Here is a 24954-nt window from a genome sequence, read left to right as displayed (position 1 = left end):
ATATAAAATTTGTCTTAGACCTCTATAAGTTTAGGCACGACACTGCATATTAGCGGAAAAAAATTAATCCATTGAAGTGGTTATAACCTATAACGTTCTTTTCTGATGATGATGGGATCATCAGGTTAATGGTGGACTAATAGCTATTTAATCTGATTTATTTACTAATAAATTAAGTTACAAAAAAAAAAGAATCCGGATTTCTGAGTTTGGCCTCTAAACTCTTATATCTTTCCAAATTTAGCCTATATAGTTGTTATAAGTACCTACTACTAGCCTAGTAGAAATAAGCTAATTACTCTATACAGTATATGAATGACAAGAATAAAAAGAAATAGTTATGATATCACCATTTTATAGCATAATCAATTAGAATGAAGGAACCAAAAAAAAGTTTTATTAGAGGACTAAAACATCTCTCACCCAGTCACTCTTTTCAATCTCTCTCAGAGTATTCAACCTCTCTCTCCTGATATAACCAACAAACAAAGTCTCAAACAAAACAACACCAGAAAATACAAGACAAGAACAACGACTAACTGAAGATGTGCTTTAAGCACAATCAAGAATCTCGTTAGTTCAATTAAGTGAACTAAGAAACTCAACCCAAATATATTCTGCTCTCTTAGTCGTCTCAAGCGCGAATTCCTCAGCTGCTTGCTCGTCCTTTGCCTTACGCACAGCCGCATGAAACTCTTCATAAGCTTGAGAAGCCTCCTTAAGAAGTCTTGCTAGATTCGTCTCCGTTGACTTAAACTTTAGGTCAACATTCTTTTTCTCTGCTTCAAGCTTCAGCAACAGTTTCTTGATGGCCAAGATTTTGATAGACAAGGCGTCTCCTCCCTGAGCCAGAGTCTTAGCGAATGCGAACTCAGCGTCCACGGCTCTCTGCTTCTCCATCGCGGTTTCTTTTAGCAGTTTGGCCCTGGTTTGAGCAATGTGGACTCTCTGAGAAGCCTCGAGTCCTTCTTTAATGACGGTTTTGTATTTGCCGAGCAATGAGATGTAACCAATGGAAGCTGAGCTGAGTACCTCGTAACGTGTACCGGCTTCTATAATCTCGTCGAAATTCGGGTGGTTTACGAGATCACGTGCGCTTAGACCACGTAGCTTCTGTAACGTTAGCTTTAAGCTCTCTATGCTCTCTGATGTAGCGGATGATTCGCTTGTGGTGGAAGTAACTGATGGAGATGAGCCAAACGCTGCCTTTGAGGACGTTTCTTTTCTATGGGTCTGAACAAGATTGTTCAGTGATGTGGTGAGGCTAGGGGTCTCTGAGCCCTACCAAAAGCCAAAATCAAAAGATGTAACAAAAGTCAAGAAACTGATTTAGATGTGAGAGTCCTTCCATTGTTTTCCTTAAAGAAAAATTCTAGATAAGAAACCTGGAATTTGGATTCTTCATCGAGTATCTCCGCTATGTTACAGACACCATCTTCAAGAAACACAAACACAGAGAAGACAATTAAGAGTAGCTATCTTGTGAGTATCAAAAAGAAAACATTCAGAAGAATGAGGTCGAAAGCTAACCTGCTTGCTTTAGAAGACTGTCTAAACCAGCAGCTGTCAAACAAAGAACATACCAACATTGAGATCTACTTTCCTTATAAAGAGACATGGCTGAGAGAATCTGATGATTAATTACCATTGTATCCGCCAGAAGTTTCCTCCACTGTACTTATGGTTTGTGGGTCCTTTGAAGCTGCTGTGGCAACACATAAGGAGAGCTGTTCTCAGAAATGTTTTTAAAAGATATAAACATGACACAAACAGAGAAAGATGAAAAAGAATCTCTTACTCTCTTTTTCATCAGCCTTGGCACTTGCAGCTTCTGCAAGTTAGAAATGAACAGGAAAAATAAACCAAACTGTCAGATTATACAGTCCTCTCCTTGTTTCATTATGAATTCTTGCGTTTGATTCTCGAGTTTACCTTCATATTCACGTTCGATTGCTTCCAACATATGGTTTCTCTTATTTTCAGCTGTTAAGCCAAAAAAACAAAAGTTTTAAAATTTGTGTCCGAATTAAGGGCTTTGAGAGGAACAAAGGTATCAGATTAGTTACCTTGTTCTTCATCATTCTTTATCTCTGCAAGGCCTCTTGTCGAGGCTGAAATAAGGAATAGGAACAATAATACATAAGGAAACTCTTTCTATATCATTTTGATTTGGATTCATCTACTTAACAAGATTTATTGCACCAAGAATGGTTCAAGTTTTCTTCAAACTCAAGAGAGAGGAATATGTTGAATTACCTTCAAACTCGCGTTCAATAGCTTCAAGCATACTTTTTCTCCTTGCAGCTATTAAAAGAAATGGGAAAAAAACTCTGATTCAGAATACATTAGAAACAAAAATGGAACACAAAAACCCTTTTAAGGGAAAGAATTTTTACCGTGGTCATCATCATCCTTGCCTTCGGTTGAATCACTAGCCTTTAGCTTTTCAAAATCTTTTGTAGCAGCTGCAAGTAAGAAAATAAAACAAAATAAAACTTATTTACTTGATCTATTTTAATGGATTTACATTCAGCTTAGAAGTTCAATAAAAGTAACCTTCAAACTCGCGTTCGATAGCTTCAAGCATGCTATTTCTCTTTGCATCTGTTACGAAAACATAAAACCATTCTTCAGAATACTATGGAAGATGCAAAGTGATAAGAAAAAAAAAAAAAACAGAGGGGACACGTTATTACATTCTGCACTGTCAGTTCCTTCACTGGAATCTTCAAGCTTTAGTTGCTTAAGACTACTTGTAGCAGCTGCAAATTGATAAAACAGAGGAAATGTTGCAAGATTTGATATTGGAACCATAAGAACTAATTATCAGAAATATAACTACATTGAAAGTACCTTCAAATTCACGTTCAATCTCATCCAACATACTTTGTCTTTTTGCAGCTGGAAAAAAATGACATGTATGAGAACAAACAATACTGCAAGTAAGGTAAAGGAACGAAGAAAATATTGAATGGCAAGATTTTGTTACATTGGTCTCCATCATCTTTGCTCTCGGCGAGATCATCAAGTTGTTTAAAACTTTCGGTAACGGCTGCATAAGAGGAGAAAGAACTCTTAGAACTTCTTGAACCAAGAAAGAGTTATAAATTCTCTCTAAATATGATGATTGGTATGTTGAATTACCTTCAAACTCGCGCTCGATTGCATCTAGCATACTTTGTCTCCTGGAATCTGTAAATAATACACAACATAGATCTATCTCAGAAGACTGAATAAGGGACAAAAGAAGTATCAAAGTCAAGATAACAATATCTTACCTTGTTCTTTATCATCATCTTCGACAGTGAAAGCATTAATCTTTAGCTGTTTAAGACCACTCGTAGCAGCTGCAAGTAGAAGATGAAACATAATCTTTATAATCTAAGAAGTCTCACCAAAAAGAACGTGAACCAATCAGGACAGATATTGAGTATGTCAAGGTACCTTCAAACTCGCGTTCGATTTCATCTAGCATACTGTTTCTCTTTGCAGCTATAACAAAGCAATGAGATCTATGAGTCCTATAATTTGAGACTAAGCCCATTAAGGAATCATGAAAATAGAGAGAAAGCAAGTATTACAGTTTGATTCATCATCTGTGCTTGAGGTGGAATGCCTTAGTTCTTCAAGACCTTTTGTAGCTTCTGAAAACAGAGGAAAAAACAGAGTCTAAGATGGTTTTGTAAAAGATACCTTGTTAAAGACAAGATAAATGGTTATATACGTTTTAAGATACCTTCGAACTCTCTTTCGATCTCTTCCAACATCTTCTGTCTCCGTGCAGCTATAACAAACACAAAATCTGAGTCAAATATACTGTAAATAAAAACAAGCTACGCATCAAACAAAGCAACATTGGGAGAGTTTTTTTACCGTGTTCTTCATCATTGATTCCAGTTAAATCATCAGCCTTTAGTTGTTCAAGACCTTTTGTAGCAGCTTCAAGTAAGAAATGAAACAGAGGACACAAACTAATTATTAGTTAACGTTTTTGGGTATCAAGTAATTAATTAAACAGATATTTAGTATGTCAAGATACCTTCGAAATCTCGTTCAATCTCGTCCAGCATGCTTTGTCTCATTGCAGCTGTAACAAAAGAAAGACAAAAAAAAAAAACAGAGAACTTGGACTTAAGAATATCGAAGAAGAACCAAATGTGATTGTAACAAGTACTAGAGGAAGAGTGTGTTTCTTACACTGTTCATCATCTTTTCCTTGGGAGGAATCATTAGTCCTGAGTTGTTCAAATCCAGCTGCAGCAGCTAAAGAAGACAAGAACCAAATGTCAGTAAGAATCTATCAACAAAAGTGGTTTCAAGAACTGATGTGAGGACATTGAAAGGTACCTTCAAAGTCGCGTTCAATTTCTTCCAGCATTTTCTGTCTCCTAGCTGAAACAACAAAGACAGCATAAGACAAATCTCTTAGCAAAAGTGATCAGATTAAAGAGGAAGGATTTTTGTTTGTTTAACCTTGTTCTTCATCATCCTTAGATACATCAACATTGTTGATACCATCAGATCCAGCTTTTTGAAGTTCATCAACATTGTTGATTCCATCAGAACCAGCTTTTTGAAGCTCATTGATATGTGCTATAATCAAGAAACACAAAAGGAAAAACAAACAAACTCTTCATGTCAAGATTTTGATCCAAGCATCTTTCAGAAACATAATCAACTATGAGACATTTAAGAAAACAGATCAAAAACAGAGTAAACGTCATGACATACCTTGGAACTCAAGTTCAATATGGTCCAACATACTCGAACCTTTACCCGCTTCATCAGTAACAGCTCCTAACTATAGATCCAAAGTAAAAGAAACCAGTGATCAATCAAATGTGCATCCTAAAACAAAATCGAAATCCTAGCAATCTAATTAATAAACAGTAATTGACCTGAGACGAGGTATCAGCAGAATCTTTAAGAGTTTTCACGGAATCTTCCGATAGAGACAGAGAAATGGTGTTGTTATCCGTCACAGTACTGTTTTTCTGACCACTGGTCTGGTTTTCACTCTGTCTCTGATCTTCTCCTTCGTTGCCTTGGAGAGAATTTACATTGGCTGCAACCATAAATCATCTCCATTTAATATTCAAAGATTTGTGTTCATCTAAGATGTATTGACTTCTTGAGACAATATATCTTAAAATTACCTTGATACTCACGCTCAAATAGATCTAAACTCAAACCTGTAGTTCCTTCATCCTAAAACCAAAAAACGAATGTAGCTTAAATCAATTGATCATATATGATTACTACTTTCGTTTGTTGTATATATATATATAATTAAAGAAAAAGTGTGTTGAGTATTACGTACCTGGCAAGAAACATCATAAAAGCTTGAGAAAACAAGACACAGGGACAGACCCAGAGCTAAAAACTTCGTTCCCATGGCGGAGATTGTTATCACAAAGATCAAAAAAAATACTGTCTTGAAGCTTGAGGAAGCATAAAACTTGACTTTAAATAAAATCCAAATCAACTCAACGTGGCTTTTTTATTTTATATTAGAAATTCACGTGGCTTTATTTTTTTATATATTTTGCACGTCCCTGCTTACTAACAACGATTTAACCCTCTTTATTTTGTCTGTAGTAGTTTCTCTGTGTGAAATGTTCATTAATTATGATTATCCACTCTTTATCAATCACAATTTCATCTTAGGCTAATAATTTTTTTTTTATCTTAACAAAATTTTTTTTTTTGAAAATACGCTACAATGAAAATAGTTTAAATTTTGAAATATAGAGGATCCATAAAAGCTACTATAGTCAACATTTAACTTTTGAAAAAAAAAAATCAACATTTAACTTTTAATCGATTTAACTAACTTCGATATTATGAAATAATACTAATCTTTGTCTAGTTGTTGTGAACTTCTTTGCTGCTTTAAATCAAAAATGTAATGGTCATTAGACTCATAACAACCAAATCGTATATTTCAGATTTGCACAACTATTTAATATATACTATGTCATACCGATCAGTGTTTAATATTGCACTCATTGGCGAAGAAATCTTTACAGGTATAAGATAATATCAGCGTGCAACACATGTGTGTCTCCCTCAACTCAATTATTGACTATTAATATATTTCTAAACGAGAGCAATTAATTCCAACTCAGGTTTATACAATCCCAAGACGTTGACTGAGTAATTTCTATCACTTTTTACCCAATCCACCTTTGTCTAATACATATTGTATATATTGTCCTCTGTTTGTTTGAAGTAGAAAGATATCACATATAAGCAGAAGACTACGGGGCTCGGCCTAGAACTTTTAAAAAGTACAAAAATAAGTAATTGATGCAAAATGATAAAGATAGCTTGCTGTTTAGATTAAACTTAGTATAATTTAGCTTTCAGTTCATACTTTTTTGTTTTATAATAAAGAAAAATTAATTAATTGATCACCAGCCGCCTCAATTAAGTCCTCAACCCCATCGATAAACGATAGGGACTCGCGTGGAAAATTAAATACTATCACAATGACATGTCTCCATATATAGTGTTATAAAATTACTATAAAATATAAAATTTTGGTACAAACAACATGAAGATAGAGCAGCAGAGAATCAAATAAGAGGGGACACATTATCTCCCCATACCCCATATAATACGCGACCGAGCTTCCCATGTTTAATCCATCTCTTCATTTCGTTGCTCTATAATTTCTTCTAGCTGCTTCGTCTTAATTTTAACAATAGTTTCCTAAAACATGCTAACATAGAGGGATAAAACAAAACTGATTTTCAATTAGTTTTTAGTCACGTTAAGCATCAAGTACTAAATGTTGAAATATTTTAAACAAATCAACACGCTACAAATCCAATATCCCCTCTCTTTCGTCTTTGTCACTTCAATGTTTCTATAAATAACCTAAACGAATAAGTCACCGTAGTAAAAAAGTCAACCACATAGAAAATTGCTGTGACCTTCCCTTAATCCCTTCAGAGATCCATTTGCTCTAGAAAAAAAAAAACAGAGCACTTCCACAACAGCTTGGGCCTTGGGCTTCTTTTAATTCACAAAGTCCATCTTTTGTTCAAGCCGACGCCGTTTCTTAAAAATGGAGAGAACTTTCCTTTTTTTTTTCTTTTGTTTCTTTATCACCTCCCATTCTATTTTGCTTTTCTTTTTTATCACCCAAGTCTACAAAATTTATATTTCCACCTACAAACTACTTTTTCTTTCAAAATTCTCCAAATTTCCAAAAACAATAAAATATCTTCTTTTTTTTTCTCCACAAAGCTAAAATTACGTATGTATATATATCATACTACAGGACGATCAATCATGTTATTGAAAAATTATACATGAAACTACATAAAATACATAAATAACTAAAAAAGGATCAAATCAAACTGTCTATATGTATAATTAATTTTTTCAACACTCAGCGAGTTTTTTCTCAAATTCCTTCAAAGCCATGAATATGATTATGTATATCTTTAGCTATAAGCACATTTTATATATATGGTGTCGGTCAGAATAATTTCAACAAAAAGAAACGTAAATGAGAAGGAGCTTTTTATTTGAAAGGTGAGGACAATAAGGAATAATGAAACAAATATAAACAAGAAGAAAGCAAAAAAGTGTGTAAATCAAAAGAGAAGAAGAAGAAGAGGAGGCTCGCGTGACACAAGTTGTGTCTAATGACTAAGAGTATTGAGAAACTGAACCCAAACGCCCTCTGCCTTCTCGATGGTCTCACGCGAATACTCGACAGTAGATTGAACCTCCTTCCACTCACGCACAACCACATGGTACTTCTCGTAGGCGTGAGAAGATTCCTCTAGAACACGTGATAGATTCTCAACAATCTTCTGGAACTCTACATCAACCTGTCTCTTGTCGGCCTCAAGCTTCATCACAAGTCTCTTCATGGCGAATATCTGAACGGACAAATTGTCTCCTTTCTTAGCCACAGCCTTCACTGCCGCGAACTCTTCGTCCACTCTTTTCTGATGGTCTTTGGCCACGTTTTCGTGTAACTTGACACGCTCGTGCACGGTCTGAACTCGCTGCGAGGCCTTGAATCCTTGCTTTATCACAGTCGTGTACGTGGCCAGCCTTGCGATGTACGTTACCGAAGCCGAGCTTAGTTGTTCGTAGCGTGCAGCCATTGTCATTATCTCCTCGAAATCTGAACGAGCCACAAGATCACGCACGTGTATACCAACATAGCTTTTAAGGGTCGTTTTTAGCTTTGTTACTCTCTCTGATGTTTCCTTGGTAGAAACCTGTCCTATTCTTACATCTGTCCATCTTCCTCTTTTATGTTTCTCAACAATTTCGGTCAGCGATGTTATGAGACTAGAGGTCTTTGACGAGGAGCCCTATATACAGTCCATTAATGGTATATTAATTATCTATCGTTTATATTTCATGAAGTATTAAAAAAATTTCCTCTAATTAAGTCTAAGAAGAAACCTGGTTAATCTCTTCCTTGATGATGTCATTTATGTCGTACTTTGGTATAACGATAGGACTGTCATCGTCGTCCTTAGCACCATTTTTGTTTTGGTTTATACAGCGCCATGCACCTACCCACCGAAAAAAATATGAATAAATTAAGCTCTTCTGAGTTTCTTGTGTATTGATTAGGAGATGACAAAATCGGCTTAAGTTGTTATAAGGAAGATTTCTTGTAATTATTATAATTGTAGAAAAAAAATTAAATTAAGATTTTGATTTTTTTCATTGTCAAATTTTTTTTTTAATATAAAAAGATATAGATTTTGCGAAAATAAGCCTATTAATTAGCAAAATAACTTAAAGACGACAAACACTTATACGATATCATACGAGCATGTTAATTTATTTTGTATGGTATGTCTAAATAAAAGCTTTCATTGAGAGATAAACCTGACTCTCCAATTCCTAGAGATTCTCTAATCTGTGAAGACCTGCTTTGCGACGTCGCCTCATACTGTTCACGACTCTCACTTGACACACCTGAAAGAAAATAATTAATTATGTACATTGGTGTGATCTAATATATTTTTTTGTTGTTGTTAAAGATGATGATGATCTGATATATAAATGCCTTGAGAATATGAAGATTATAACATACCTTCACTAATTTTTCTCGGTGTATTTATCATGATGTCTTGGTTTTCCTCAGCTGTGACATTAACGCAGATATATGTAAATTGGAATACATTGTAAATAATTAATTTTATTGCAATGATCTGATAATACTTTTAACAAAAAAAAAAAACTGCCTTGAAAATACAAAAGATTTATTATACCTTCATCACTTCCAACTATTTTCGGCTCATTTATCATGAAGTCATGGTTTTCCCCAGCTGTGACATTAACACATGTATATTCATGTAAATGAGAATTTATATTGAATCAACCAAGAATCTATTTAATTTGTTAGAGAGATCCAATGTCCAGCTAACATAAAAAGAATTAGAAGTGTTTCTTACATTGGAAGTTACCACTTTCTTTGAATTTTCGTTCAATCTCTTCCAGCCGTTTCCGATTCTCAGCATCTGAATCAAACACACACATTAAAATAAAAATTACCAAAAACAAGTCTGCGCGTCCATAGTGGAGAAACAAAGTAGAAGGGGAAGTTTTGTTGTTTATCTTTTACCATTCCCAGAAACATCCATAGATTCACCACCATCAGATCCAGCTTTGCCTTTTAAACCTACGATCGAAAAAACAAATAAAAATCGACACATGTTCAATAAATCACCCATTAATTGTCTGAAAACATTCAAACCTCATATTAACATACCTTCCAGTAGACGTCTCACGTCTTCCGAGCTACTTGAACCTTGACGCACTTCCTGACCACTAGTAACTTCAGACTATATATATATCCAAAGTGCACCAATAAGTTACTGTTTTATCCTAGATCATGTTACAAACATCAAACCAAAAAAAAAAAAAAAAAAAAAGCTCTAGGGTTTTACCGAGGATTCAACCGACCGAGACTCAGATGATGATGTCACTTCTTGAGATTCGCTGGACGCTGCGTCAACCTAAAATGAAAATCAAATGCATGCAAGCCGATTTTACTTCCAATCTTCATCTTCTTATGCTTCTATGCATTTTTTTTATATATTATTAATAGAAAGCAAAAGGTATTAAATTGTGGTTTACTTACCTGACAAGAAACCTCATGGAAACTTGAGAGAAGGAGAAACATTGCTAAACACAGAATCACACATTTCTTTCCCGTCGCAGCGATTGTCATTACAAACACCAACTTAAAAGACACTGCTTTGATCCTTAAATTAAAATTGAATTTGTTTTGATGTTTGTAATAGAACTTGCTGTGCTTTATATAGAGCTCATGATGTAGACTAAACCAACGAGTCTTGTTTTTCTCATGTCTTTAAATAATCACCAGTCTTTTTTATATATAAACCAATAAACGAGTCTTTTCTTTTATCATCAATATGTACATTTATGTTTCGTAATTAATAACTAATGTAAGTCTACGTCTTCATCTACTGATAAATATTGAAGTAGTTGACCGTGTTTTTTTAACTTAATGATTTGAAAAATGCATCCCCTATGTCATAAATAAGGTTCAGATCTGGTTGTGTATATGAATTATAGACGACTATGGAAAAAGAAAAAAAAGGTTGAAGTGGTCGATGGTTTTCCCTTTTCTGATTCAAACTATGCTATGTTGGTGTATCTATCTTAACTTTGTAACTAGTGATATACTATGAACAAAATGTATCACTTAATCTATCATCGAATAAGTACGTTGTTGAGTTATCTTCAAATCTTGTTTGTTGAATATGGATGATGCATGGTGTCACTAAAGGGGGTTGAATTGACGAGATCAGGTTATATTTTTTGTTCTTTACTAAAATTAGGAATTGTTTTCGCTGTTTCATTAAAAAACATTCAAGCCTATTCGTTTTTACATGTAGAACAAGGGCCGGCTCAAGCTATATATGAAGGCCAACACACTTCAAATTTGAATTATTACTATGATTTATCGGAAAAAAAAAAATCGAATCGTAGTAGGTTTTTTTTTCTGAATAGTAGTTGTTATATGGTTGTAACAATTATGAAGGTTAGTGGATTTATAACCAATAAATGACAAATCAAAATATACGCTTCTTTTTAAAAAAAATTAAGAACGATTAACTAAAAAGTAAATCTTCTAAACAAGTTAGTAATCTCTTCAATACAGAACTCATTCCAAAAACGTTAACAGATATCAGGAGATATAAGGTTCGACAATGAAATTTGATATTAATTTTGTTTCTGTCAACATTTTACATATCCATTGTACAACATAAAAGGTACGACTTGCCCACTTGTTCTAAACATATGGAGTTGACAATAACATTAGTTTATAGGGTTATATATCACATAGGTTCACATGGTCAAGAATAAATGAAGGAAACAAATACATTATTTATTCTGACTATCCCGACGACCCGACCTAAGGTCTTATTTATAACTGTAAAATTGACATGAATAGACGAAGGAAATTAAATACATGCATAACTAATGATGACTACCCCCGATTTAAGTCTTATATATATTACTATGAAATTTTAATAAAGTATATTAATATATTAATATTGACTTTGATTTGGATGTGTTTTTTGTAGCATGATGCATGCATTTGCTGTTTGGCGTAGCCAATTGGAAACCAGAAAAGTATATGAATTATGGTGATGGTAGAGCATAAATAATGAAAAAAGACACTGGATAATTCTTTTACTGCAAACTTATTATAATAAATAAAAATTCCGACCGTTAAACAAGTAATGCAGAATAAACAGATCAAACAACACAAATATGATAAATATGTAAAAGGAATTAAACATACTATAAAATAAACGGTACAAAATGAATAAAGTTGTATAATAATTTTAATAAATGCATGTAAAAACCACAACTATCCCCTTTTTCAACTATTTATTTTTTACATTTCAGATGATCGAAATAAATAATAAGACTAAACTGCCAAATCTTCTTATATATATATATTTTTTTCATTGAACTGTGGTGACGTTGACGTGCGACATTGGTAATATTGAAAACCTGTTTTTTTTTTTTTTTTTTTTTGGTCTCAGGAAAACAGGATTCTAAGGAATGAGATGAGATGAACAAATCCTATACAAATGTAGTGTTTGATACCGATTGTTTGACACTTGAGATGAATTATTTTGTACTGAATTAGCTACCGATTACGCCGGATGTATATTTGATGTTGATGAGTTCAATAAGATTTAAGAACATAGTCACCTCCAATATTCATATAAAGAACCATAAGGAGTTTTAACTGATCTTATATAATCTCTCTCTATTCTCTCTGCTAAATTTGAACTTCAAACAACAAAGACAGGAACACAAGGAAACTATTTCCAAAGATATGTTCTTTCAAGCATCTTCAGCCCTCGGGGAGTTCTCAGGTGTCTTCAAAGAAGCTGCTGCTTCTACAACCTTTGGTTTGCTCTTTTTATGTTCTTCGATAACTGCTCGGAACTCTTCCACAACCGCTGGATCCTTGAACTTGAGTGCGAACGTAGAGAGACCGTTCTTGGCTTCACTTATACTATTCACACAAGCAAATGTGATTCCTTTCTTGTCCATGCTTGCCAGTTTCATTTCCGGGTAGAGACTTGCGTTTAAGATCAACCTGTAGTTTCCTTTTGATCTCATTACTAGTCTGGCTTTTCTGTTATCAGTCGTCGATACGTTTACCTTGAGTTCTCCTTTCCCACGCTCTTTCCATCCTCCTTCAAGATATTCAAACATTATTGAATCAGCTGTGAAAGCTGCTTTCTCGTTCTCTTCTCCTGTTTCCACTGAGACCTCTTGCTTTGATGGAAATGCAGTAGTAGTTCCAGAGCTCTTTGTGGAAATGGAAGTTGAACCGGATGTACAGAAAAGAGAAGAGTTTCCATTGTTTGGCAGGCCAAAGCTGAAGGATGACTGTTCAGTCAGAGACCCTGAACCTGAACCAGCCGAACCTTCCTGTGGAACCAAACCGAACGAGAATGAAGAAGCGGAGAAACCTGTACTGGCAAGTCCTGTGAATGCGTTTTTGCTACTTGAATGCTGGTGAAAAGAGCTCAAGGCTCCACTATCTCCATTCTTATCAGTGCATTCATTTCCATCGCCTTTTTTATTTTCTTTCTTATCACCTCCTGAATCCTTGTCAACACAGCCAATCCCCTTACCAGTGTTGCTATTGTCTTTGTCATCTTTGGCCTTTTCAGTCTCTTCCACAGAGGCATCTTCAATTTCCGTGGTTGTTTTTGTCTCATCTGTAATCTTGTTTTCAGCTCCACCATCTCCACTATTAATGGCTTCACACTTATCTTTCTCGACACCATCAATATCCTTGGTCGCATCAGATCTTCCATCAACCTGTCTCTCTTGTTTTCCCTCCGCTGCAGCCGAATTTGACAAAGACAGAGGTTTGTTCGTTTCCGGAGCAGCAGTAAAACGAATTCCAGCAAATGGATTGGATGATGGTGCTGCTGGAGATGGATCTTTGCGCTTAACTCTGACAATTCTTCTGGTTACCAACACCTCCTCACTTGCAGTCTTGAAGGTAGCACTATCTAGCGCAGAGGAGTCTTCTTCATCATCAAGACCAGGATTTTCACGAGACAGCTCCTTCAAAGCAGCTCTCTTTCTGGAAGGCTGCTGAGCATTTTCTGAGTCCCCCATTGATACGTTGAGAAATGTAATACCTACAACACCGTGCAAAATAATTTCCATTAAGATTATATTCCCATTCGTGCCAAAGAACCAACTAACCAGAACCGATCTTGGGGATAAGGAGGTCCTGAATTCATATCCAAAGCATCGTTATATAGCTAACGTATACCTAACTCAGCGGATCTACACGGTTAACCAAAGACCAACCATAGACAAATGCATAAATTCTAAATCTAGGAAGCCTGAGTCAAGATGCAACTGCATTGGGAAATTGATAAACCATCAGAGGCCTGTATTGTAGGTGAATAAGCAGAACCAAGAAGCCTCTAATGCAAAGAACCCGGCTAATAAGAGATCAACAATGGAGAAATGAACAGAACCAAGTAAAAAAACCAACCTAAGATGTAGTTGATGGACGCATCAAAATGATGAGAGAAACCAGCGTATAAATGAGCACACACATTGAAAATCTAAACTATCACCACAAAGAAAAGGAAGGAGGGATTTACAGAAGTAAGAGGATATCAGAAAACGATTTGCGATCTTAAAATTCAAATTTTCGAGGATAAAAGTTCCACCCAAATTACAGGGCGTTTATGTTTAACAATTAACACCACGAAATTCGTATTAAAAATCAATACGATGATAGTGCAGAAGAAAAGTTAATCCAATCCCATATAAATCAGCGAAGACAAAGCCACAAGAACCAGAATCAGAAAAGTAGAAGCTGATTCCCGACAGGCACACAACGATAATCTAGCAGGGAGCAGTAAGAAGAGTATACCAAACAAGGCAATAAGAAATCCGGATTCGGAGAAGGAGACCAGCGACGACGAGGTTGTGATAATTCGGCAGACTTACCGACAAGTAGAAGCAGCATAAAAACCCTGTCGCCGGAGCCAAGAGAGAGTATTAAAGGGGAAGATTATCGATCGAATTTTTAGCACATTAATCGCAATAATGATAGCGTCGATTGAAAAAAAAAAAATTAGAAAGGTAATAAGTCAATTTTACGGTAACAAAAAAAAAACGATTTTAGATTTTGTTTTTTATTGTTCTCTTCTCCAAATCGATTTTTTGAGCCATTTTAAAATCTAATTTTTAATTAAAAAGAGGTATTTGCAATGTCTTTTCTCAGCTCTAGTAATAATGTAATACTCCTAAGATGTTTACGTGTTATACAATAAATCACTATTTACCCGTTGCATCCATTTTGTAAGTATGTACTGTCTGTTTACGTTTTTAATTTTTACTCAGATTAGTAGAATAATAACCATTTTCTTATTGAAAGTACTCTGCAACTATTGTTTATAAGGGTAGAAAAAATAAGGTTTCCAAAAAATTATTATATATGCACGAGCAATTAGTTGACATGAGCTGAGATCTAAAGCAGAGATTTGTAAAAGAGTTAACGAGGTAAATACCAATAATTTTATATTAAAAAAAAATTATGTAAGAAGATGTGAGAGACATAATATTGGTTGGCGAAAATGCCTTTGTTTTGAAAAAAAGAGAAATGGTAGGGAGTAAAGTAGAGATAGGGGACAAACTATAACAAACCGTTAAAAGATTTTGAAATATAATGACTATATATGAAAACCAAAACACCACCTGGGAGCCACCAAGATATAACTCAAAGAAAACTATTACTTCCTCAAACCGCGGATCACATCTTCTTTTATCCATAATTTCCACCCAAGAATTGCTTCTTGTTCCAAAATGGTTCCAAGTACTGGCACTGGTGGCTATTGACGTGGCGTAAGCACTGCAAAACCAAAAGATACAAAAGTTAAACGATTGAGAGACAAGTCTCCAAATCCTAGAAACATAGATGCAGAGATTATATAGCAAAGTTAACTCATAAAACAACTGAACCCATCTGATGCAAACTCAAAGATGTTATTAAGGGTGAGGAGACATATAATCATCCTATGCGTAAATGATCAAGAAACAAGGGAAGATTTTATTTTTGTGGGGGAGGTTTCAATTAATCACCAGAGACACAAAAATTTGACTTTTCAACATTGATCCTGGACTGACTTGCTTATTAGGCTGATGGGTTTCCTTTGTTATTCGTACCCCACTCTTCCTCACCCTCACTTCCATTAACAAGTACAGCACCACCATCCGTAGAGTCTTCATCAACAACTCCCTCTTCTTCTTCTTCATTCACTACTTCTTCTTCTTCATGTTGTTCCTCTTCATGCTTATCAATCTCTTCATGACCATTTTCTTCTGCTACCTGCACAGAGTACAATTTAACAATTCAACTGACGAAACCGTCATCCGGACCCCTATTGCTCCAGGAAAACTTACCTCGTGATCGATGTCTCCATTTTCAAGTGATTCTTCTGCTTCAACTTGCATGTTCCTGAAGGCTTCCACGAGGGTACTGGAAGATTTATCGGCGTGGCTTGGATAATTTTCTGCAGCAGTATAAACTCCCCTGTAGATAAACAAGAGTCAATTTCTTGGTTTGACAAGACCAATGATACTCGTTGGGTAAACATGTGAAATAATGAGTAGCTCATGAAGGAAGTTTTCCTATGGGCATTCTCATCAAATCAGAACAATCGAAGGTAGCTATACATATATAATATAACTAAGGACCTGCAGCTTAAAGCAAAAAAGACCTTTGAGAAAAATAAACATTAGCAAATAAGATATGCTAGGATTACCTCGCCTTTACAGCATTCGCTTCAACAGAAAGAGCAACTTGCCAATCCTCAAAAAGATTCGGGTACTCCTCAGGATCAGCCAAAGATTCTGCAGCTTTTGAATTTACCTGTTGACAAGTCAAAGGCAACTTAAAATCCATACAATATATTATTCATTGACCAAGCTCAACAAAAAAAGATGAGAAATAACCTTGCTGAGATCTTCCCTCCAAAGAGCTACTATCTCCGAAACTTTGCTTGGAAGATAAGAACGTGCCATCAGAGCAGCTTCTGGTATCCGGTTGCTGGAAAATAGAAAATATTGTCACAGAGATAATAAAAGGCACATGAATTAGAATTTTTTTCAAAGTGCAAGTGAACAAAAATGGAATACCTCTCCACCAGTAACTGCAGACAATCTTCCAATCTACCCAGCATGAATAAGCTAAGAAAGGCGACATTGTTCTTTCCCTGCTCCTTAGCAAGGCATGCAAGGTTTGACACCCCTTCAGCATCTCCCAGAGAAGAATAAAGTAGTAACAAACCACTCAAATCCATAGCGTACTTCATGCAATCCTCCGCCAATTGCAGCTATCATGATGGAGCACACACAAATGCAACAAAATCACTTAGATAGTAGGGTATCAGAGATGAATCCACGAATCAGAAGAAAACTAATTGACATTATAAGATCTAAATATAACAACTTTCTGTTTTTAGTACAATGTATTTTAGTTAATCGACTGATATAACATCTACACAGAGAGTTATTTTCTTATTACCATTAGAAAACCTTAGGGAAAAAAAAAATTCAAGAGAAGATGTACCTTCCCAGAGGACATGGCTAACTCTCCTAACTGCCTCCATTTAGACTCGCTCTGCACTTCCTCAGCGATTTCCTACAAGCATGGAAAACACAGTTAAGAAACAAATTACTATTCAAAAAAAAAGAAGGTTAAAGTCCTTCTTCAACAACCAATCATCACATATAATATTACCTTTGCAATTTCAAGTCTACCCAATTGTATGGCTAACTCAAATCTGTAGTCAGGATCTGTCGCAATTTCTAAAGCTTCTTCAATCTTTCCCCGAGACTCCAAGAAATGAGCAACACTAACGATTGGAAGCATTTTCAAGGAAAAAAATTAAGAGAGGGATACTTAAAATAGTGAATAACCAATAGGGAGGAGGGATTTTATGTAGATTATCAAGCTGAGTGAATCCTCAAAAACATCTCAAAGAAAACCTGATAACAATATTCTTCGTATATTGGAAACAAAAAACACTTTGGAAAATTTCAAAAATAACATCACATAGGACATAGGAGGCAGCAGGATATAAGGTGCAGTAAAGAATAAATCTGTAAATGTAGAAACTTAGACCAAAATAACCTATAACGTACTTGTTATGCTGCTCTTTAGGAATTGTAGGCAAAATTTCATTGGCTTTATCCAAATCACCTCGCATCACAAGAGTCTTGTATTCGATAAGGCTAAGCAGTAGGGTATATCCTATGACACTGCATTCCCACGAAAAGGTGAAATACGTCAGCAAATTCTGACTGCATTATAAAAGAGTCTGAAACACAGAAATAAGGAACGTACTTAAATTCTTTGTCTACCAAGTAGACCCGGCTTTGATTGGCAATATAGCCTAACAAATACATTGGACGGTCCAAATGATACATTGTGGTTACCTGCGATAAGTAAATTAGCAGCTAAGATATAGTCTATTTGATAAACATGACTAAATCTAAGAGAAATGAAAACACATGCAAAGTACCTCGCCTCCAACACAATAGTTAAGCTTCCAAGAAGCGTTGTTGTAAATGAAGCAGTCCCCAACCCATATACCTGTCCTAACACGTTCATCGTTCTCATGGATAACCTCAAAAGCATCCTCAACACCTTCTTCATCAGTTGGTCTTCCACTATCAAAATGTGAGGAAACCAAGTCACGCTGTAACAGAGCGGAATACCAGAGTAAGGATTTAGACAATCCACGAAAGTGGAAATGTAAATATATTGCTGAAGATTTTGAGATTGAGCGGGATTCTCACATTGTACTTCAAGATGTAGAATGACGTATCACTAGCAATAGCTACTAAATCACCACTTTCAGCCCAATAAAGATTCTGCGTAATTTTCAGGGGAGCACTAAAGAGTTAGAAAAGACACAAACGGGGACAACTTCCAACTGAAAATTAAATTTAAAGAGAGAACTGAAAAAAAAAGGATGAAAGTTAAATTACACAACAGAGACAAGTCAACCTGTGAATACCTTTACTGTGACATCAATTTGTTGAATCAGCCTACATTCAGCCCAATCATAAAAGCAGATGAAATCATTTGAACACATTGCTAACAACGTTCCTCCAAAAATCTTCTCAGCTGAGAAAGTAGGCCGTATACTCTTTCTTTCCTGAAAACACCACCTTAATTAATACACCAGACCACCAATAGCTGTCTCCATTGCAAGCATCAGCAATTTATTTAACCCTAGAAGCACTCTCAAATAAAAGGAATTGGAAAGGCCACAATGAGCATAGCAAACCTGGAAATTTTTACTGAATATCTTTATCTTTGACGAGCTTTCTCTAACTGCACATTCCCCCTCGGACGACCAAACAAATTCCAGTCCAGAACCGAATGATCTATTTCTCCAAGCCAAAGCTGTGTAGATTATGTACTCCCCATCACCGCAGACTACGACAAACCTCCCGTTAGGGTTGTGCTTCAAACTCTGTGAGATAGAATGAATATATATTTATGAGAGACAAGAGATGATTATTCTCAACCATACTCTTGAGACTTCGTATGAAACACAACTTAATTTATCATCAATTATCGCCTAGTTTCAAATTCATATTGTATCAAAGAACCACTGAAACATCATATTTAGCTGAAGCATGGCTCTAGTGATACCCACAACTTCAACACACTTCCATAACACCCATTAAAGTGGGACATGCAGCAGAAATGTATTCCCCGATAATAATTCAGCACAACATGACAAATTTCAGACGATGCATAGTAACACTCACTTGTGGATAAAGATCACAGGTCCCCAGCTCTTTAACAGCCAAGGGAAGTCTTTCTCCATCAGTAACCTAGGTAAAGAGATGTAAGCTTAAAATCATCAGACAATACAAATTAGTCGCACAGGTAGGGCCATGCTATCATACAATAGTTTTAGTTAGAAGCTAGACCTCGTAACCCGCACCAATACTTTTGATATTTGCAGTTTGAATTTCGTTATGCTTGGCCCATATAATTTTTCCGCTACTGTCCATGCTAGCGACTGGAATTTCTCTTCCAAGTTTAACCATGATGGTTCCTTCATCATATCCAATCACAACCCTGTAAAATGCAAACACATTCGCTATTGATGGTCTTGTATGATAAGATGAATAAAGCGCTAACACTGATCCCTCAACAGCTTTAGATATTAGAAGCGCCCTAATCTCTCCAAATCGTCAATTTCAGAATAATACTGACAAAAATGGCAGAAGCAAAGATTCTACCTAGAGAGAACATCTACTCCTGAAAGCGTTATAGACAGGTAAAATGAGGAAGCAAAAATCCAATAACTCACCGGCGTGAACTTTTTATGTAACCAATGGCCCACACTCTCTCAAGGCCATAATTCAATGTGTTCTCTAGCCTGGAAAAAAAAAAAAAAAATTAGATTAACAAAATCAATTGACAAAATAGAGAAACAAACATATTCTGACAATGAATACAATAATAAAAAAACTTCATGTGCACAAGGTGTAGTCTTTTGACAGAAGAAAGTTTTTAGGTAAAGTACCTGTAAGTCGTGGCGTGCCAAATGCGAACAGTGCCGTCCTCAGAACCTGTGAGTATTATTGGAAGCTCCGGATGAAAACATACGGCAGAGACATTGTGTGTGTGTCCCTCTAGCGTCTGGACACAACTTTTGGTTTGATAGTCCCATACCTGATTTCAAAAGTACAACTAGTAAATGATCTGCAATGCATCATGCTCAGGCGAAAGAAAACAGATATATAGGAAGCTTAACCGGAAGCATACCTTTGCAGTATGATCATCAGAGCCAGTAATTAAATAGGGCTTATCACCACCTGTGAAATAATCTACGCAGTTGACTCCTTTCTGGTGAGCATCCAGTGTAAAATTTGGGTCTGGGGAACCAAGATTCCATATCTGAAGATGAACAAGCATGAGAAAAATGTCAGAGCAAAAACTTTTTACAGCACCTCATGTTGACTAAGCCATAAATCTAAGCGCTTGGCCCACTTACACACCTTTATGGTACGGTCAAGCGATGCACTGGCAAAAGTGTTGGTGTCTTTTGGATTAAATACCACTTGCATCACATAGTGCGAATGTCCCTCAAATATCTGAGTACAAGCCCAACCGTTTTCCCAGTCCCAAAGCTTTATGAGCATATCATCAGAAGATGACAGCACATATGGAAGGGTCGGATGGACAGCTACACACCTAATGTAATCCGAATGAGCCTCAAATACTTTAACCTTGTCCATTGTATTGTAGTTGTATACACGGATGTACATATCATCCGCGCCTGCCACAACCCATTGCTTGCGTGGGATAAACTTGGCCGACCTAACTGCAGAGTCAAATATAGATTTCAGCAACAGAGACAAATTGAACAATGCCATATACAGCAAGTCAAAAATCTATAACAACAAACACTAACTGAGAAGATGTCCATAAAATTATTATACCTGGCAATTCAGTCACCTCGAAGGATTTTGTTATCGTCTGAGGACAATCATATTAGATTTGAATTAGAAGTAATTCCATGAAATAAAAAAAGACCAACTACAGAACTCTTAACTCATAGTGAGGATACCCTCGCTTCTACTTTATGTTTTGGCCAGTCCATGTCATAGGCTATTCAGTGTAGGATAATACAAGCACAAAGAGACAAAGAAACAAAATTCAAAATATTCACCCACCTGTGTCTGATAGTTCCAAATACACAAGGTTCCAGAATACAAACTTGCCAGAATCCTGTAACACCGCATTATTTAAAATGTCAGTCATTTGTAGCAGCTATAAATTGTACAAACGTAATGAGACAAAGTAGCACCCACAGCAACTGAGGCTTCTCAAGTGATGAGTAAATTGTTATTCCATAACAACACCCAGAATATAAAAGCTTAAACAAGTATCAGAGTAGCAAGATAGCACAACCAAAGCTGAAATTACCATGGTTCTGTAGGATGCAGATCCACAGATTTTACTCTCTCTGATCGTTGAGCAAATTTTCTCTGATGCAAACGTAACAAAAGCAAATAATCACCACAGCATTATAACAAAATAACAGAGAAGAAAAGTTAGAAAAGTGTTCATAATATAATACTTCATGAAAGAATAAACAATACCTTGATATCGAGTCTGAGCGGCTGTTGCAATAGAAAGAAAGAGAATAATAGTCAGTACCAGGCTAAACATAATAGAATTCAAAGCGCGAACGCATAGATAGCTTTAAAACCCAGAAACACCAGATCTTTTCAAAATTCAATAACCACAATCCAAATTCAATCTCATAAACCAAATGCCAGACAACACTACACTCGATTTCATGAACCAATAGCAACAACAGGATTCGGAGATTGAGGTGTCAAATTAAGCAAATAGGAAACGAAAAAAAACATATGAGATTTCGGATTCCACGATCTCACTCAAATGAGATGAGATGCAGAAATCTAGATCGCATCGCAAGCAAGTTTACTTGAGATCTGGGAGGGGAGGAAAGAAAAACGAAATGAGAGATTTGACTTCTCACCATCTTTACAGATTATGCAGATGATCTGCTTCTTCGGATCTCGTATTTTCGCTAAAATCTGCAGACCGGCGATCGAAGTTGGAAGAAAAGACGTTAGGCTCGGCGTTGAGTGCTCTTTAAGAGCTTTGTATACGGCGGAGATAAATATATCCTTTATGTAATAATATTAATGTTAAACACAGGTGATTTCACTTCTGCAATCAAATTTTGACACATGGCAAGAAAAGTATGTACTTCTCATAATTTCATAATTTGATTTCCCATTATATGTCTCTTATAACATAAAATTTTATACTCTTATAACTTCTTCACATTTTCTTTATAAACCAAAATGTCGTAATTAATCATACATTCCAAAAATGTTTTTTTTTTTTAATAAAATGTAAAGATTATATTACCAATTTTCAGTTAACAGATTAACCAAAAACTACGAAACAACGACAAAAATATTCTTCAAACCTTCCATTTTTGTCTGATCTTTTTTAAAAAAAAATTGCCTACAGGTCTCTTTGTTCTCTTTCTTAATGCCCTTGCTCGAGCATTCACACGTTGCACTTACAGTGTTCTATAGATCTAAGAATATGTTTCTACACCGTCGACGTAACGTAATCTCTCATGTAATATTGGTTTAAATAAGTTTTAAAGCATTACCTTTGACTAAAGCTCTATAGTAAGGTTATGGAACCGATAGGTGATGATGGCCCAAGGCTCCAGACTCGTAAACGAAGAGTTTAGGCCCAAATCTTAAGAAGCATCTTGCGTCGACAACTACGCTGACCTTCATTTTTCTTGAAAATTGAATAGAGGTATTCATGAAAATATTCATTATATTATAATCAATTGTATTTTGAAATGTCGGTTCATCTGTATTTTACATCAAATTTGGAATTTGACAGCCAGAAAATACAAAATAAAGTATCACTATTGCAAGTTAAACAAAAGAAACCGATAGAAGAAGTATGCACTTTCTGCCGCTTAGATCGTTTTCGTGTTTATACTATCATTAGTTTCCTTAACTCTTCCCTACTCATTTGTAGCTGTCTTTTTATCATTCTTTATATTGAAATGGAATTATAATTGGCACATTACCCTAATTTAATCATAGGTAATCGAGTTTAAGACCAAATTAACAAAGTTGATAGAAAGTGTTTTTTTTTTTTAAAGCGAGACAATGTCATTAGAAGCTTTGAAAAAATGAAAAGGTATGTTGTTGGTGAGCATAAACCTTCATGATTCCTACCAAGTTTTTTTAGAAAAAGTATTTGTTAGCAGACCAACCTTTCATGTTTAGATTGATGGAAAGTTAGGAAACTTTAAGATATTTTGAAAAGGGCTGTTGTAAGTGAGAATAAACCTTCATGATCCTCCTAGCTACCAAGTTTTATAGACAACATATTTACTTGGTTGAAGGATAAACCTTCATATTTCCTTAACCTATATATTATGAACTTGCAAAAGATATTACCCGGAAGCTTATATATCGACAAAAAAAAAGTGTGACAATGGTCGTCTATGGCAATTCCGAATAAATATTTGAATATACAGTATTATAGATTGTTATATGGTCTTTCTACTCGAAGTTGATATCTTTCAACTGGCATTGATCTGATAAAATGTTTTCTTTGTAAATATATATTGAATTTAACATTAGACCTAATGCTAGAACTGGTTTGTTTTCTTGTTCAGAAACTGAATTTAACATTAGACCATGATGAATATATATATATATATATATATATATATATATATATATATATACTTATTGCGCAGCTTTTGTTTTTTTTTTCACCTCTAGTTGTTGCATATAGCTACTCGACGCATCACACATCAATTCCCAAAAGAGATTACTTGTTTAGATGCTTGCTGTCCCATTCATTTGAATTTTTCCTGGCTCTTCACATACATGCAAATTCGCTAAATAAACCCAACATATGGCTATATTTTTATGGGGAAAACATCATATTCAAATACTATGAGTTTTACAATAATGATGTCTCTAATGTATGTTTTTTTCTAATGGGACCTTGCATTGGCCGTCAAAGGAGAGAAATTAGGTCAAAATTAAGATCGAAATGATTGAAGCACGTACGAGAGAGGGAAGAAAGGTCGAAAGAGAATGAAACTGGTATATTCCAAAGAATATACCTGTCCACTTATAAATTTTTGAAAATAAAAAACGATATTAACCAATCAAAAGTAAAAACTTGGACATTCCATTTTCCTACAAAAGAGCTATCTACCGTTGGATAGATCAATGGACTAATAATGTTCAAGTTATCTTCGCATTTGTTCAAGATCTTGCTTTTTCAGTTTAAAGGCTACCAAAAGTGGGATGTGCCTTAGGGTGGACACCAACAAGCTCACGAATCTAATGCGTTCGTTGTGGTTGGAGTAGTGCAGTCGCAGCAAACGTATTTCGCCACCACTTAACATTTGTTATCAGCTGTTAATTTATGATGAAAATGGTTATAAAAATGTGAACATGTGTGTGGCATGCGTATTATGTTTCATCTATTCTACTATATAGTACTATATTTGTTATCATTTGAAAATCTCGGACAGCAAAACCCACTAGTCATATAAATGTTTAGTCTAATCAAATATTCAATTAGTTAATACGTCCATAATAACGAAGAATAATTGAAATCATAGTAGTGAAACCCCAAATCCTCATCTCAATCCCATTGAGTAACATCAATTCTAATTGTTCCAATTCCAAACTGATTCCAATTCTTTTGTTCATTCCACGTATTTGCTTGTTGATGTTTTAATCAATGTATATAATGTATGTACTATAATCGTGTAAGTATAGAGAAGAACGCAAAAAAACTTT

General features: G+C 35.3%; 4 protein-coding genes across 12 annotated transcripts; all 4 read right to left on the bottom strand.

The window, feature by feature from the left end:
- Positions 1-382: 382 nt before the first annotated feature.
- Positions 383-5453, bottom strand: LOC18025099 (TSA1-like protein). 6 transcript variants are annotated; one of them, XM_024159447.1, is made up of 27 exons: positions 5321-5453; positions 5157-5208; positions 4899-5065; positions 4732-4801; positions 4474-4593; positions 4348-4392; positions 4198-4263; positions 4040-4087; positions 3874-3939; positions 3725-3784; positions 3582-3644; positions 3445-3492; positions 3279-3347; positions 3145-3192; positions 2990-3052; positions 2854-2901; positions 2697-2762; positions 2557-2604; positions 2397-2465; positions 2257-2304; positions 2067-2111; positions 1933-1983; positions 1799-1831; positions 1646-1705; positions 1531-1563; positions 1386-1435; positions 383-1281 (listed from the first exon to the last, which is right to left on the bottom strand). In XM_024159447.1, the coding sequence occupies exons 1-27, from the start codon at positions 5393-5395 to the stop codon at positions 580-582; spliced, it is 2313 nt and encodes a 770-aa protein (XP_024015215.1). In that variant the 5' UTR covers positions 5396-5453; the 3' UTR covers positions 383-579. The 6 variants fall into 6 exon arrangements, with proteins under 6 accessions (XP_024015215.1, XP_024015216.1, XP_006406898.1 ...); XM_024159448.1 differs by having other exon boundaries at positions 1646-1702; XM_006406835.2 differs by having other exon boundaries at positions 3737-3784.
- Positions 5454-7655: 2202 nt separating this feature from the next.
- Positions 7656-10219, bottom strand: LOC18025098 (NAI2-like protein). The gene is made up of 10 exons (XM_024159481.1): positions 10130-10219; positions 9936-10004; positions 9758-9830; positions 9611-9667; positions 9441-9506; positions 9258-9314; positions 9080-9130; positions 8872-8961; positions 8437-8549; positions 7656-8342 (listed from the first exon to the last, which is right to left on the bottom strand). Exons 1-10 carry the CDS (start codon positions 10217-10219, stop codon positions 7656-7658), a joined length of 1353 nt encoding a protein of 450 aa, XP_024015249.1.
- A 1980-nt stretch (positions 10220-12199) lies between these two features.
- LOC18025097 (nuclear pore complex protein NUP50B) lies at positions 12200-14642 on the bottom strand. Of its 2 annotated transcripts, none has more exons than XM_024159752.1 (2): positions 14530-14642; positions 12200-13700 (listed from the first exon to the last, which is right to left on the bottom strand). In XM_024159752.1, exons 1-2 carry the CDS (start codon positions 14546-14548, stop codon positions 12379-12381), a joined length of 1341 nt encoding a protein of 446 aa, XP_024015520.1. In that variant the 5' UTR covers positions 14549-14642; the 3' UTR covers positions 12200-12378. The 2 variants fall into 2 exon arrangements, with proteins under 2 accessions (XP_024015520.1, XP_006406895.1); XM_006406832.2 differs by having other exon boundaries at positions 14453-14600.
- Positions 14643-15089: 447 nt separating this feature from the next.
- LOC18025096 (coatomer subunit beta'-3) lies at positions 15090-22259 on the bottom strand. Of its 3 annotated transcripts, none has more exons than XR_002900751.1 (25): positions 22122-22259; positions 21718-21738; positions 21542-21603; positions 21289-21343; positions 21055-21091; positions 20611-20936; positions 20378-20509; positions 20136-20284; positions 19920-19988; positions 19534-19684; positions 19369-19434; positions 18879-19067; positions 18606-18746; positions 18385-18459; positions 18108-18284; positions 17930-18021; positions 17728-17844; positions 17324-17438; positions 17153-17224; positions 16720-16916; positions 16537-16630; positions 16347-16453; positions 15985-16114; positions 15664-15910; positions 15090-15433 (listed from the first exon to the last, which is right to left on the bottom strand). XR_002900751.1 is itself a non-coding variant. In XM_006406829.2 (25 exons), exons 1-25 carry the CDS (start codon positions 22122-22124, stop codon positions 15414-15416), a joined length of 2760 nt encoding a protein of 919 aa, XP_006406892.1. In that variant the 5' UTR covers positions 22125-22259; the 3' UTR covers positions 15101-15413. The 3 variants fall into 3 exon arrangements, 2 of the variants coding, with proteins under 2 accessions (XP_006406892.1, XP_006406894.1); XM_006406829.2 differs by having other exon boundaries at positions 15101-15433; positions 15748-15910; XM_006406831.2 differs by having other exon boundaries at positions 15130-15433; positions 15709-15910.
- Between the last annotated feature and the right edge of the window lie 2695 nt (positions 22260-24954).

The sequence above is a fragment of the Eutrema salsugineum genome, unplaced genomic scaffold (assembly GCF_000478725.1).
Source record: "Eutrema salsugineum unplaced genomic scaffold, Eutsalg1_0 scaffold_13, whole genome shotgun sequence".
Taxonomy (NCBI): Eukaryota; Viridiplantae; Streptophyta; class Magnoliopsida; order Brassicales; family Brassicaceae; genus Eutrema; species Eutrema salsugineum.
The sequence above is the reverse complement of the archived record's forward strand: the minus strand, read 5'-3'. Positions and strand labels throughout refer to the sequence as shown.

Bases quoted from the DNA above. Each gene is read 5' to 3' on its own strand.
- LOC18025099 (XM_024159447.1), bottom strand. From the start codon at position 5,395: ATGGGAACGAAGTTTTTAGCTCTGGGTCTGTCCCTGTGTCTTGTTTTC. The intron at 2,763-2,853 runs GTACTTTCAATG...ATCAATTTGCAG, and splicing joins GATTGAACGTGAATTTGAAG to CTGCTACAAGTAGTCTTAAG. The intron at 1,564-1,645 runs GTAATTAATCAT...TTTGTTTGACAG, and splicing joins AACTTCTGGCGGATACAATG to CTGCTGGTTTAGACAGTCTT.
- LOC18025098 (XM_024159481.1), bottom strand. From the start codon at position 10,219: ATGACAATCGCTGCGACGGGAAAGAAATGTGTGATTCTGTGTTTAGCA. The intron at 8,550-8,871 runs GTTTATCTCTCA...TTCGGTGGGTAG, and splicing joins TCTAGGAATTGGAGAGTCAG to GTGCATGGCGCTGTATAAAC. The intron at 8,343-8,436 runs GTTTCTTCTTAG...GACTGTATATAG, and splicing joins TCAAGGAAGAGATTAACCAG to GGCTCCTCGTCAAAGACCTC.
- LOC18025096 (XM_006406831.2), bottom strand. The intron at 21,344-21,541 runs GTAATTTCAGCT...GCGGTGTTACAG, and splicing joins CTGCATCCTACAGAACCATG to GATTCTGGCAAGTTTGTATT. The intron at 17,845-17,929 runs GTACGTTCCTTA...GTGGGAATGCAG, and splicing joins TTGGTAGACAAAGAATTTAA to TGTCATAGGATATACCCTAC.